This window comes from Dermatophagoides pteronyssinus, unplaced genomic scaffold, assembly GCF_027571235.1.
Source record: "Dermatophagoides pteronyssinus isolate colony J.1.1.1.1 unplaced genomic scaffold, Derpt_VIB-CSIC_2022.12 sq0003, whole genome shotgun sequence".
Classification (NCBI taxonomy): Eukaryota; Metazoa; Arthropoda; class Arachnida; order Sarcoptiformes; family Pyroglyphidae; genus Dermatophagoides; species Dermatophagoides pteronyssinus.
Genome location: NW_027461527.1, coordinates 1,482,809 through 1,497,911, shown reverse-complemented (window position 1 = coordinate 1,497,911; position 15,103 = coordinate 1,482,809). Strand labels below are relative to the sequence as shown.

Genomic DNA, 15,103 nt, shown 5'->3' with positions numbered 1-15,103 from the left:
ATTCATAGAAGAAGACAAAAATCGAAAGTTTTTTTTCATTTCAATTCAAATGAATATATGAATGAGGAAACAATTATCATGTGGCCAAAAAAAGAAACCAAACCTGCCAAACTAAAACCAACCGAATGACCAACTGACCACAAATTTAACCAAATTTGATGGACAATCGAACCATTTTGATGGATAAGATGAATGAAATTAATGTAATTTGGCCACCGATTATAATATGATGTATAAGATGGACAACAAACAATGATTTCTTATCCATTGTTCCATTCTATTCATTCATTCAGATAATGATGATTATAATGATGATGATCATCATCATCTCCATAATCATCACTTAATATTTCATTCATTTTTTTATAAAAATTATGACTTGTAGGATTTGCAAATATAAATATTATAGATGCAAGACAAAAAATGAATTATTTTTTCATTCAAATCGAAATCAAATGTGTTTGACTGTATCTGACAAATTTCTTTTTTTCATACATACATTTTCTTGTTTATTAAATTTCCGAAATAGATAAAAAAATTATATTTTATTGTGAATATAAGAAAAAAAATCAAGAAATGAATTGAATTTTGCTATCGATCTTGATCGATATTTTTGTTGTTGTTGTTGTTGTTTTTTTTCATCAATTCTCTACATCAATCAATAGTGAAAAAAATCTATAATCATTTTATATTCAAAATAAATTTACAATTCATTTCCGTTATTACAGTGATGTCATCAAGAAATATTTTCTACAGAAAAAAAAATTATTGGTTTTATTATTCAACATAATTGGAAATCAAATTTCTTCCCCAAGCCTTTATCATCCAAATTCATTCAAATGATAGAACTTTTGAGGTAAATTTGAAATGCACTGACACACACACCTATTCAAAATGATGATTTTTTGTTTTTATTTTTAATTCGGGAAAAAAAACTCCCCTAAACAGAAAATCCCATGATTTGTTTTGTGACCACACACAACAACAAACACACACATATATCGATAATGACAATGGCTTCCAAACATTTTTTTCCCGTTGTTTTTGTTGTTGTTTGAAAAAGAATTACCGCGCCCATCAATAAATGGTAATTTTATTTTTTTTGTAAAAAAAAATTTGTTGTTATTTGTATTGATTACACGAAAAAAAAACATACACACACACCGTGTTTACTGTAAATAATTTGATTAGACAAAATTCAAGATGAAATGAAAAGGGGAAAAAAATTTTCGCACTAATAAAATTCACTGAAAACCGATATATTATTTTGGAACAAACCAAACAAATTCATAAAAAGCGTTTCGAATGTTTTAAATCTAAAAAAAATAACAATTTAAAATATTAACTAAACTGTTTTTTCCCCTCATTTCTATGTTTTGTTTTGTGGCAATCAATTGGAAAAGTAAAAAGGATTGAAAAAATAGCCAAAAACATTTTTTTGTTGATCATAATGATTTTTACAAAAAAAAATTGTTCCATTGAATCGATTGATGATGATGATGATGATAGACCTGTAACGGGTAATTAGGATTACGATTTGTTTTCCATGTAATGATCATCATAATTAATGTTTTTGTTGGTATTTTTCTTTCACCAACTTTTTTTTTTTGAGTTTGCTTATTTCTTTTTCATTTAGTTTTTATGGCTGTGAATTATAATCAATTTTGTAATGAAAACGAGAAAACCACTATTATTTTGTTTTTGTTTTTTTTTCTTCAAAATTATGTTTTGATTTTTGTTGTTGTTTCCGTTATTTGTCTCAAAAAAAAATTAATTGTAAAACCGAATGAAATTTATTCGAAACAAAACAAAAAACGAAATCGATAATCAATGATCATTTGTGTGTGTGTGTTTGTGTTGAGAAATCAACAAGAACAGAAAAACAATTAAAATTCGGAAGTCATAAATGATTTATCGACTATAGTTTTTTCATCTTCATCATCATCATTTGATTGAATCAGTTTCAAATGATAAAGATCCAGGATCCGGATTGTGACATATTTTTAAAAACCAATCTTATCATTAGAAACAATGTCGTCGTGACCAACAACAACAACAAAAACAATGTTTTTGATGATGACAAATCTTTGATTGTATGGAAAAGAAACTATCATCATCATAAAACAACAAAAACCAATGTATCAATGAAATGAATCAAATAAACAAAGCACGTACACGGATTTCATCATCCAAAGTATCATCATTAATCTATTTTTTTTTCTTCATCATGTTTTATTGAAAATTTTTTTATCATAGTTGTTGTTGAGGAAATTTTTTCTGTTAAATATGTAAAAATAAATAGATAACAATAAGAAGGATGAAAAGATGAAGATTCATATTTTTTTCACTCTTAAAAACAAACTTTATTTATGATCACACACAAACACACAGTGTGTCTTTTTTATCATCATCATCCAAATAATCCATTATAAACCATTGATATTTTCAACAACAAAAAAAAAAAGATTATCAACCATAAGATGATGATCATCATGATGAATGAATTTGGAAAGAAAATGAAAATAATCTAGTTATTATTGAAATGTTGTTGTTGTTTTTTTTGGTTCCTTGAAAAAAAAGAACATAAAACTAAATCAACAACAAATCAAAAGTTACATAAAACATTAATAACATTGAAAAACCGGATGTCTGAACGATAAACATAACATAGTGTTTTTGATCATAAATAAATATGATGAAAAAAAAGTTGTATGGTTTCTATATTTGGGATATTCTTCGATTGACCATTCATTGATTCAACGATTTTTTTTATTAAAAAAATAAAAATAAAATGAAATCTAAATCCAGTTCTAGAAAGTGAAAATAAAAGCAAAAAACGTATACGGTGACATATCGGTGATATTGAACATTAAGCATACATAATTCAGTGATTTTTTTTTCGTTTCATTCTGAAACTTATTGACCACTCCTATTGATACATCAAGAAATATGTATTTTGTTCCCATAAATGGATTCATCATATGCCATAAATTGAACTAAAAAATAAAAAATAAAACTTGATTTTTGTATGAGTTTCCTTTTTTTTCAAATAAATTAGTAAAAATAGGATCACAACAGTAAATGATTTCTGATGAAAACACTTACTAAGATGTATCAATCGATTGAATATAAGTTCTCAAGAATTATTAAGTGACCGGAACTTGATTCAAATTTGGTAAACATTATTCATTTTACATTATTAAATGTTGTTACATAATTGATGATTTTTGTTAACTGTTTTCCATTTCGAAATGTGTCACACATCTTCAACAAATGATTGATTTGATTGAAAGTGAATTTCATAAAGAGTGAATAGAACTGATGATGGTCGATTACTTAAGAAAAAAAATGTACAAACTGTTATGTACGAGAACAATGTCCAAATGTCATAACATTTATCGTGATAATGATCATCATGTTCATCACTGATTTACGTTGTTCATCATTCAGAAAAAAAAACTCTTTTCACACTTATTGTTGACCATTGATTATTTTGATTTTTATGGTGATGATTTACTTTCTAGATAGACGATTATTATCGTCATCATCAAAATGCCATCTATTCATTGATTTTATTCATTGAAATCCCATGGTATTTTTTTCTGTCAGTCAATCAGTCAGTATGTAAGATGATTAGCTTTGATTTCGTTTCACACGCATCCCTATTTGCCATAATCTTATGAAATGATAATAGTCTAATAGTAAGAAAATAATGACAAACATTACAAACACACACACGCATAGACAAACAAAACGTTGATTGTTTGGTGAACATTTTATTCGATCAAACATTTTTCATTCATATTCTTTTATAAAATGATAATTTAGATTTATAATTTTTTCTTTTTCTCTATCTCCTTTCATATCTTTACAAAAAAAAATATTGCATATTTTCAATCAATCGATAATCATCAATCGAATTTGAATCAAAAGCAACAACGAGAAAAACATTGAATGAATCAAATTGATCCAATCGATCAATTTTTTTTCGTTGTTGATCAATCGATCGAAAACGAAAAATATTTTGGAAACATAAATTGGCACCTCTATATAAAAAAAATACTTTATGGATTTGTAAATCAAAAAGCCTCAATTCATTTTTCGCTCTCTCTCTCTCATATTGAAAAAGATTATCCAGTCGCTAATCATCATCAATGACAACAACAAAACAACACGCATTTGCAAACAGATTTTCTTTTTAAAAAAATCAAATTTTAGGCCACATTATTAAAAAAAAAAATTTTGAAATTCATTTTAGTGACCATATTACAAGTGTATAAACATGTAATAAACTTCAATCGGTTAAAATGTCAAAGATTAATCATCTTTGATATATATCATATAGGTAATCATCATCAGCAAAAAAAAATCCATCGATATCTTATCGTACAAAAATGAATTACATGTTAATTAAAATTATTTTTCCTTTTTTTTCATTTCTTTTATCCAATCAGGTAGGTCAGGTAATCGATTTATCAAATTTTTGGGAACGACACAGATACAAAATACTAGATTGCAACAAACGAACACAAAAAAATCAATTGATTTTTTTCCCAAAAATTTTTTTCCATTTTGAAATTTGAAATTCGATTTAGTTAATTGAATAAGTTTTCACTCGAATGGTTGGATGTGACATCCTAATTAACATCTTGCTTCTCAGGAAAAAACAGCAACATTTTTTATTTAAATGTTTCAAAAACCAAAAAACAAAAAAAACAAAAGATTATGTTTTTGAACAAAATTTCATTTTTTCCGAATGGATCAGCGTTGTAGGGCATTTGAACTCCAAAGAAGAAAAAAATAATTCATGTTGGCGATGTTTTTAGCCTCTTTTTCACATTACATTGAAAACAACAAAAAATAATTTACCGTAAAATCATTTTACCATATAAAGATTGATTTTGGATATTTTCATTTCTATTTTGCCAAACGATGATGGTCAATGTCGAATGATTCAAATTATCACCAAGTGATTGATTACATCAGTTTATTGTAATCAATGATTATTTCATATCTTTGAATGTTTGAAAAAAAAGAACAAATTTGTTCACGATCGTTCTTCATTATAATAACTTGTTGTTGTTGTCATTTTGCTTTTCATATTTTAATAATTTTCCATTAGTTTATAACAAAAATGATCAATTCAAAATTCAAAATGTTTACTTTTTGATTTTGAAAATTTTTGTTTTTTGAAAATTAAATACAAAAATTCCTAGCAAACTAAACACATGCATATTTGGAATCTATAATTTTTATGTTTATTTATTTATTTTTTGTCAATATAATTTAGAAATTTTTTCTTCAACAAAAATTTTGAAACACATGAAGTTCAAATTGATTATTTTGATCTTTCATTTCATTTCATTTATATTTGTTGTCAATTACTCATTCCATCAATCATTCATTCATCCAAGTAAGGGGATAACATTTAAATCTTGTGGAAAAAAAAATCCAGTAGCCTGATTTCAAAATTAAAAAAATTTAAATTTAAATGATCAATATTCGGATGTTTGCATGTAATTTAAAAGTTTGTCGAATCACAAAATGATGATGATTTAAGAAGAAAATGATCATTTTTTTTATTACGATAAATATATGTGCAAAAAAAAGATCCATCTGACATAGGTTTGCGGCGGCAGCTTTATAAATTTTATGTTAAACGTATCAATCGTTTTTTTTTTGTTCATTAGATTTATTTTTTTTTTCGAGATAATTACATAGCTAATCATCAATTTTTGTTTCCGATGATGATGTTTCAGATTGATTAACATCAACAAAAAAATATCCGAACATTTTGCAATTATCAGAATAAAGCTTTTGGTTTGAAATAAATGAATAAAGGAAATGTTGTTTTTCCATTATTTTACAAAAATTAAATACCAAACGACAAAATAAAAATGATCAGAAAATTACGCCATCTTTTGATCTGATAGACAAAATAGAATTCTTTTAATGGGTTTTTTCACATTTCTAACATCGAACATTTATTTTATTGTTCATTGATCTTTAATTAACTTTATTGAGATTCAAATTATAAACTGAATGATATATGAGACTATGTATGTGTCAATCATATCATAATTAGAATATTGAATTTAACTTACCTTATTGTATTTCATTCATTTATTGAATTGGTTTGTAAAACTTTTACAGTTGGATCTTAGATAATGGTGATGATAACCGAATAATTTTCAACAAATAATCATGAATTAATGATAAAAGACAAATATTTTTCACTATTATTTTTGTTTGGTTCGATATATGATAAATTTCGAGAAATACACAGTAAAAAATTTGAACTACATAAAAACATTGACAAAATTCTTGGAAAAATTAGTCAAAAAACAACACTGATTTTCAGTGTAAATCAGTGTTCTGAAACAGTGTTTTTTTCAAACACTAACCAATAACAAATAAAAGGATTGTTGAATGAAATAATGCTAATGATGGTGAATCAAACAAATCATTCACATTTTTTGGTGACAAAAGAAAAAAAACTGATTGTAAAGCATTTACATGGAAAACAAACACCAAACAAATTCTCCGATATTTATTTATTTTTCATAATTCATTAGAATAACATTTTTATATTTGTTTCGTAATATTTAGTCTAGTGATACATCATCATTGATGTTGATGATGATGAGAATGATGGCGATCTATCGATTGACCGGAATAATGAAAAATCCCAGAAAAAAAAGAATGATGATGTAGCATTAAAGTGAAAAGGAGAAGAAAGTTTGAGTAAATTTGATGTTGGTGGGTGTACTTCTGTCTTATTCTTTAAAAAATTTCAAATTCTTTTACACACACACACCGACACATTTCCAATTTTCAAGAATATTCTCTTAGAATAGTACTGAAACACATACACACACATATAAACATACAATAAACTATTGATGTTATGGAATCCATGTATAGTGAGTAATTTTTGCCGTTCAATTTCGTTCTTTCTTTTTTTTTTTTTTTTTGGTTAAAAATTCTATCATCAAACAATATAACTAGAATCAACTCTACTCTGGAGTAGAGTATAGTTGGGTTCCATAATATTTTCAAGAATTAGTATGGCCGTGTTCGTATGCGATATGTGTTTGTGTGTGCGTGTATATTTGGATGCGCAATCTCATCTTATGATCGAGATGGAATCGATTTTCATTTCCATTACATATAAAATGATAATAATAAAGCTAAATAAACTATGGCTAAATAATGAAACGAACCAGAAGAAAAACAAAAATTTGACAAATGAATGAATTGGATAAAAAAATTCTTATTATTATTGTTATTAAAAGCATAGTTGAAAAACGTTGAAAAAAAAGATTCGGGAGCCATCATTTTTTCTTATTATCATATTTTTTTCCAAAACTGATTCTAGTTCTGCTAAGTTCGACTTTTTTTCTGGTTTTGTTTTTGTTGTTGTTTTTTTTTGTTTGCGTTGTTTTTGTTTGTTGGAACAAACTAATATAGCCAACGAAAAAAAAAACATTATCGAAAAAGAATAACATCACTAATGAAGGGTATGGATGTGATGTATGTGCTTGTGTAAAGCAAAAGAGTGCAACTATAGCGAAATGTGTTATATAACGGATTTTTTACTATTTTCGATTCATTTTTGTATATAGAAAATGGTATACCAAAACTTTTTATCAGAATCCAATACTTCTATTACTAGCTATTCTATTTTATACATAATGGTTCCATGCGGATATTATTCCGGTTATATTCTGTTTGCACACACACACATACACACTATCGTAAATTCAAAATGAACTTTATTCGTACGGAATGAAAAAAAACTACAAAATGTGAATGAAATGTGATTCATTTCATTCGCATTTTTTAATTTTTCAAAATGTGAAAAAGAATAATACCGTTTAGTAGATGCTGCTATGCTTCATTTCCTATACGATCCAATAAAAATGGCCATCATATGATAATACAGTGATGATCCGTTTTATAATTGACAAAATAGAGAGATGTTACTGTAAATAGTTTTAAAAAAATCGATAATGCGCAATTTCATTCTCATCGACACTTGGAATTTGTTTCCGCTAAACAAAAAAAATAAATAAATTGCTTCCTCAATATGATTCTTGCCCATTTTGTTTCTCATTGATTGTATCAGAATTTTTATTCTTAAAGAAAGAATACAATATTTGTTTTTTCCCGGCCGAAATAAAATAAACAGGAAACATATTTAAAATATATAAATTAATGTATCGATATGTATTGGCGCCTACAATTCTAAGAAAGCCGAATTCAAATCTAAACTAACAATCCATAATAACATCTTCATTGATATATCATAATATAAACATTATATTTTTCTTTTACGCTTGAATAATAATATGAAATAATATTGAAGATTTACTTGGATTCTTTATTCTATTATATATCATCATAAGATTGAAGATTATTCCGATTCTTCACACATTGAATTCTATGAATAATGGATTTGAACAAATTCCAGAAAAAAAATCTTGTTCGTGACGAATTATTTTCCATGATGGTCATTGTTGATTTTTCTATTAAATGATAACCAAAAAAAAGAAGGAAAAAAATTTCAATTTTAAATTTCAAAGATTTCAAATCCAATCAAATTGCTCATTGTACACTTAATGAATGTGTCCATTGGTCGTATTGCAAACAAACAGCAATAATAGTTTCTAAATATCAATGATCATTAAGAATGTTTCAAGATCGTCGAAAGATGTTATTGATAACAACTAGAATTGTATTTCAATCTAATGTATTCATTCCTTTTTTTTTCAATTGTATTGCAATTACGACAGAAACGAAAACAGGTTTCAAAATACTACAATGGCAAAATGTCCTTTTTTTTGCTCGCACTCTCTTTTTCTCCAATCTTTTGCTGGTTTGAGCATGAAGATAATAATAATAACAACAACAACACAAATATCAACAATAACAACAACAATATTCGAAGATGCATGGTAATAATAAACATCACCATCATCAAATATCATGATGATGGCGATGATGATGACGTTGAATGCTAAATTGGAATAGGGGAAAAAACAAATTTTCAAATTTATTTTCCTGCTATGAATTCGATTAACAATGATAGAATTATTATTTCGAATGTCCAGTTTGATGATTGGAAATTTAAATCAACTATAAAAACGAAAGCCAACAAACAAATTGATTTGTACGATAATTATATTGGATAAAATCAAACTTGAATTTTGATGAGCATTATATTTTGGGTAAGTTTTTATGTTTCGTCTTTCAACTATTCCCAAAACCAAACAAAACAAAAATCGATGCTTTTTCATTTTATTTCGGAAAAAATATGTTTATTTTTACTTTTGTCTATCCGCATATTATATTATTATTTGGTCATTTTCAATATCGGGTATCATAATCATATCACCAATCGTATTTTTGGAAAAAAAATTATCATTTCATTATCCTTTTTCCATTATTCATTTATCATAAAAAATTTATGTATTGTATATCGAATAGAATAGAATTGTTTTGTTTTTGTTTCAATTTGTTTATTTGATCGATAATTTATGATTAATTCAAATTTTCTACTTTTAGCAACATAGCGATCCTTTTTTTCCCTTGTTGTTTCTATTTATTGATGATGATGATGATGATGATGAAAACAAAGTTTTTTTTTTCAAAATGCAAATCAATCTAATTATTTATTCATTTAACAAAAAAAAAAGAATAGGATATCTTCATCAATGATATCGAATTGAAATGATTTGTTTTATTGTTTCAATCGTTTTCCTTTAACAAATTGACTAATTCATAAATCAAAATTTAGCCAATACATATTGTTGAAAACCATAGCAAAAAAATGATAACATGATTCGAAATTGTTGCTGATGAGACAAAAAACTTAGCTAGACAGAAAACTTAATGTTGAATTGATTAACATTGATAATTTTTTTTGATTTTGATGGTAATTATTCTGATTATGAACCCAGACATTACATTGTATATCCCATCTTAAAAAACAGATAACATTAAAAAGAGTTTGGTATTTCGCCATTATTATCGATAAAATCATTTTTTCATCGTAATTTTGGCAATATATATTTACATTTGATTTAAGAAAAAAAAATTTCGTCAATTTCTCTTTGGTTGTATCTTTTAAGATAAATCGTATCGAATCCTTGTGACACACAATAGGTTGTTTGTTGTTTTCGTTTTCAATTTTTATTTTCATCATCGAAATATTGATCTTTTTTTTCATATTTTTTTTCTCCAAAATAATTATCATTTTCATCGATCATATATAATATAATAATATTTCTATTTGTCTCTTTATGTAATAGTTAATTGTTTTTTTGGAACCGATTTTGTTTTTCCTAAAAATTTTCCTTATTTTCATTAATAATTTGACATTTTTTTCTATAGTTTTATTCTCTCTCTCTTTTCACTCTTTCTCTTTAGTGTTTGGATTTGGGATTGAAATTGCAATGATTTCAAATCAGTAAAATATCAATCAATCAGTCTGTTTTTGTTTTCATTCACATTTTGACGTTAGTTTGGATGCATAGATAGAACAAACAAACAAAAAGCAAACAATAATAATATGATGATGTTAGAAAAGCAATCATCGAATAATAAATCATTGGCAATCAATAATAATGAAAAGTTTGCGAAAAATCATACATCAAAAAGTGCTCATTTGGTAGCGGAAATTCGTCAACGTTTTTTCGAAAATGAATGGCCAAAAAATAAAGGTAAATTTATCTTTGATCATTCCTTTCTTTCTCACATATATATTTTTTTGAATATTAATTTTCATAGAATTATATAGTGAACAAGATGTTGAGCGTATGCGAAATTCCGATTGGTTTGTCAAACGATACTTGTTGCAAAGTCGTAGAAATGTTGATAATGCTTATAATTTATTAGTATCAGCATTACGTTGGAGATGTGAAATTAATTTTCCTAACTTGGAAGCAAGATATTTTCCAAGAGAATTTTTTGAAATCGGTGGATTATTTTCTTATGAACCTGATCGACAAGGTAATCCAGTTATCTATCTACGTATTCGAATGCATAAGAAAATTAAAGATTTGGAACAATTTGTCAAATTATTTTTATTTTTCACTATTAATCGTGTCGATTTGGAAAGTGGGGAAAATGGTTGCACAATTGTTTTCGATTGTAATGGTGCAGGTTATTCTAATATGGATCTTGATCTTTTGAAAAGTCTTATTGATGTTGCATTCAAATTTTTCCCCTATTGCATACGAATGGTCATTGTTTATGAACTATCATGGATGTTGAACGCTTTTCGTAAGATTGCTATGACATTCGTGCCATCGGCATTAGCTTCAATTGTTCGATTTACTAATAAGAATGATATAAATCAATATATTGCACCGGAAAATTTACCCGATTTTATGGGCGGTATATGTGAACGTGATTATCGTGCTGTTCCAGATAATTGTCGTACAATAGAAGAAGCATGTTTAGAAGTAGGTATATCATCCGAAAAAGCTCAACAACTTCTCAATCAATTTGAACCATTTTTACGGGAAAGTCGTGAAGCAATTAAAGCTCGACAAAATTCTCAAACAAAAATGATTGAATCAAATAATTCTATCATTAAATCGACCATCCATAAAATTTCGAGTGATACTAATTTTGTTAATGAACAAAACAAGGAAACAACAACAGCAACAAATAATGATGAAGTAATGGCTATAAGTCCAACAGAAACACCGACAACAGCAACATCATCATCATCATTAACATCTAAACAGATTGCATTAGTTCATTCGCCTGAATCTAAATCATTTACACATATAGCTACAATTTATCCACAGAATATAATCAACTTCAAACGACATTCTTTATTATTGAATACTAAAGATTTCGACCCAGAAAAGGAAAATGATTTTAATCAAAATATGGTAAAAATAGTTAAGGCCACAAATAGAAATATGACTACAGCTACAACTATGACGACAGCGACAACAACAACAGGCACAATAATGGTTCGTAATAATCATCAGAATAGATCGCTTGCATTCAAAATTCAATCAAACTGTTCATACAGATATACGGTGACGCCCAATTTAGGCGTACTTCTACCAGGAGCATTTATAGCTATACGAATTGTACGTAATGATGATGATGATGATGATGATGATAAACGAAATGATACGGATGATATTGGCAAAAATCCAGACCTAATTAATCAGTTGAATAAAATTCAGGACAAATTCCTTATTTTAATGTCTTCAACAATGTTGAATGCACAAATGCACTTGAAAAATATGAACGAATTTGATAAGCTATTTATCAAAGGTATCGATGATCACCAAATTTATATACATAAACTTTTGGTTAAATTTGATAACGATAATAATAATGACGAGGATAATGAATTGTTAGTGAATAATCACAAACACAATATGATGCGGAATTATCGTTTGAAAAAACCAAAAATGGAAACATTTATCGATGAAATGAAAATATTGCGACAAAAATGTCGAAAACTTGAACAACGACAATCACGAACAAATATTTTATTGACCATTATGATGATTCTGACGGTCATTGCATTAATATGGTTTATTAGTTTATCTCCTATGTTTAGATACCAATAATTAGATTTGATCAAATATATGATGATCAAACAGAATCACTGACCGACTGTGATTAATCATTATCGATGTTTGTTGAATGTTTATTTTTAATTTATATGTTTTTTTCATGTTATTTGTTATTTGTTTGTAACTGAACTGCAATAAAATTTATTAAACCAATTATTTTCAAATAATTATTTCAATTTTGGTGTTAGCCAGCATAATTCAATGAATCGTTTCTTTTTTATATATATAAATCATTTTATATCAATACAAACAAATAAATAATAAATATTCGATATAAAATATATATCCTGGGTGTTTCCTGTTCCAATAGTTTTTCCTGTATGTTCGAATGGCTGATGGTGAATAGTGTATAATGTTTAGAAACATTTTCTGTGGACAATGGCTGGGCCGGCTTCATCGTATTCCTGTTTGGAGATCCACATCTGTTGGAAGGTGGACAATGAGGCCAAGATGGAACCACCGATCCAGACTGAGTATTTTCGTTCTGGTGGAGCGATGATCTTGATTTTGATGGTGGCTGGGGCCAAGGCAGTGATTTCCTTTTGCATACGATCAGCAATACCTGGGTACATGGTTGTACCACCGGACAAGACTGTGTTGGCGAACAAATCTTTACGGATATCAATGTCGCACTTCATGATTGAGTTGTACGAGGTTTCATGGATACCGACAGCTTCCATACCCAAGAACGATGGTTGGAAGAGAGCTTCTGGAGCACGGAAACGTTCCGAACCGATGGAGATGACTTGACCATCAGGCAATTCGTATGATTTTTCCAAAGCCGATGATGTAGCGGCAGTTGCCATTTCGTTATCGAAGTCCAAGGCGACGTAGCAGAGTTTCTCCTTGATGTCACGGACAATTTCTCTTTCAGCTGTGGTGACGAATGAATAACCACGTTCAGTCAAGATTTTCATCAAATAGTCAGTCAAGTCTCGACCGGCCATATCCAAACGAAGGATAGCGTGTGGGAGAGCATAACCTTCATAGATTGGGACTGTGTGGGTGACACCATCGCCGGAATCCAAGACGATACCGGTGGTACGACCTGAAGCGTACAAGGACAAGACAGCTTGGATGGCGATGTAGACGGCTGGGCTGTTGAATGTCTCGAACATGATTTGGGTCATCTTTTCTCTGTTGGCTTTTGGATTCAATGGAGCTTCAGTCAACAAAACTGGGCTTTCTTCTGGGGCAATACGCAATTCATTGTAGAAGGTATGATGCCAGATCTTTTCCATATCATCCCAGTTGGTTACGATACCGTGTTCAATTGGATATTTCAAGGTAAGGATACCTCTTTTTGATTGGGCTTCATCACCAACGTATGAATCTTTGTTGCCCATACCAACCATGACACCTTGATGTCTTGGTCGACCGACAATTGATGGAAATACGGCTCGTGGAGCATCATCACCGGCGAAACCGGCTTTGCACATACCGGAACCATTGTCAACAACCAATGCGGTTACTTCGTCGTCACACATTTTGTTTTTGGTGATTTCTGGAACTTTAGTTCAATCAAGTAAACAATTTAAAATTTTTTGGAAACACTTTACGTGACCGTGGCTGGCAACTTCGAAACGAAACTGAATCTGTTGAACATTCCATTCATAGTTTTTATATGAACTATGCAAAGATGCTTTGATCGGCAGACAAATCATCATTGTGGTAGAGTTGATTACCAAGTTGATAGGAAAAGAATAACGATGAAAAAGAGGAGGAGGAAGAGAGGGATAAAATTCTCGTCAAGATTTGCTATTTTCAATCTAGATTCTTTATGCAGTTGTGGTTGCCAACATGTCTAACATTGCAATCAACGGATCATCGACAACGCCCGTATTTTACAAGAATCCTCATTGTAGAATTATTTCCCACCAAAAACACAAATATGTTCATTTTGATCAAAAATATAGACATTCATAGTATTTTTGTTTGGGGAATAAAAAGTCCATGTGTGAGTATATATATGAAAGATGCTTTTCATTCAATTTTTTTTCTTTCAAAAAAGATATCTTCAACTATCATCTTCTATACATTTGTTCATATTCTGTCCAAATCAAGCCACAGCTATCAAAACCGAATCAAAAAAAAATGTTTGCATGGCTGTCGAATGGCACTATGTGTGGCGGGTGTGTTGCAAATCTATTTAGAAGAATAAATACTGAAGAAACATACATCGAGGCACAATTTATAAATGTTTTAGCTATTTCTGTTAGGATTCACTATGTCTGTTGATGTTAATGATGATGATGATGATGATGATTGTTTCAATTTTGATGAGGAAAATCTAGTGTTTTTTTCAAAACGAAAATAGAATTTCAATAGAATGAATGTCTAGAATCAAACTGTGTATGGATTTGGTTTGCTTAGAATTCATGTCATTTAGTCAAAGCAACGAACTGAACGGTTGAATACTGTGTTTAGTCATACAACTTCCTTGGTTTGTTTTATTCAGATGTAATAAATTGAAGAAAAAAAATGAGGGAAAT

General features: G+C 28.4%; 2 protein-coding genes across 2 annotated transcripts; one reads left to right on the top strand and one right to left on the bottom strand.

Annotated features, from left to right (window-relative positions):
* Positions 1-8,913: 8,913 nt before the first annotated feature.
* LOC113797909 (uncharacterized) lies at positions 8,914-12,767 on the top strand. Its single transcript, XM_027348374.2, has 3 exons — positions 8,914-9,230; positions 10,432-10,724; positions 10,792-12,767. Exons 2-3 carry the CDS (start codon positions 10,574-10,576, stop codon positions 12,603-12,605), a joined length of 1,965 nt encoding a protein of 654 aa, XP_027204175.2. The 5' UTR covers positions 8,914-9,230; positions 10,432-10,573; the 3' UTR covers positions 12,606-12,767.
* Positions 12,768-12,808: 41 nt separating this feature from the next.
* Positions 12,809-14,215, bottom strand: LOC113797970 (actin-4-like). The gene is given in 2 exon segments (XM_027348445.2): positions 12,809-13,063; positions 13,066-14,215. Coding segments are annotated over 2 exon segments (1,092 nt in total). The 5' UTR covers positions 14,099-14,215; the 3' UTR covers positions 12,809-13,004.
* Between the last annotated feature and the right edge of the window lie 888 nt (positions 14,216-15,103).

Excerpts from the sequence above, each read along its gene's own strand:
- LOC113797909 (XM_027348374.2), top strand. The coding sequence starts at position 10,574 with ATGATGATGTTAGAAAAGCAATCATCGAATAATAAATCATTGGCAATC. Across the intron at positions 10,725-10,791 it reads TGAATGGCCAAAAAATAAAG|AATTATATAGTGAACAAGAT; the intron begins GTAAATTTATCT and ends TAATTTTCATAG.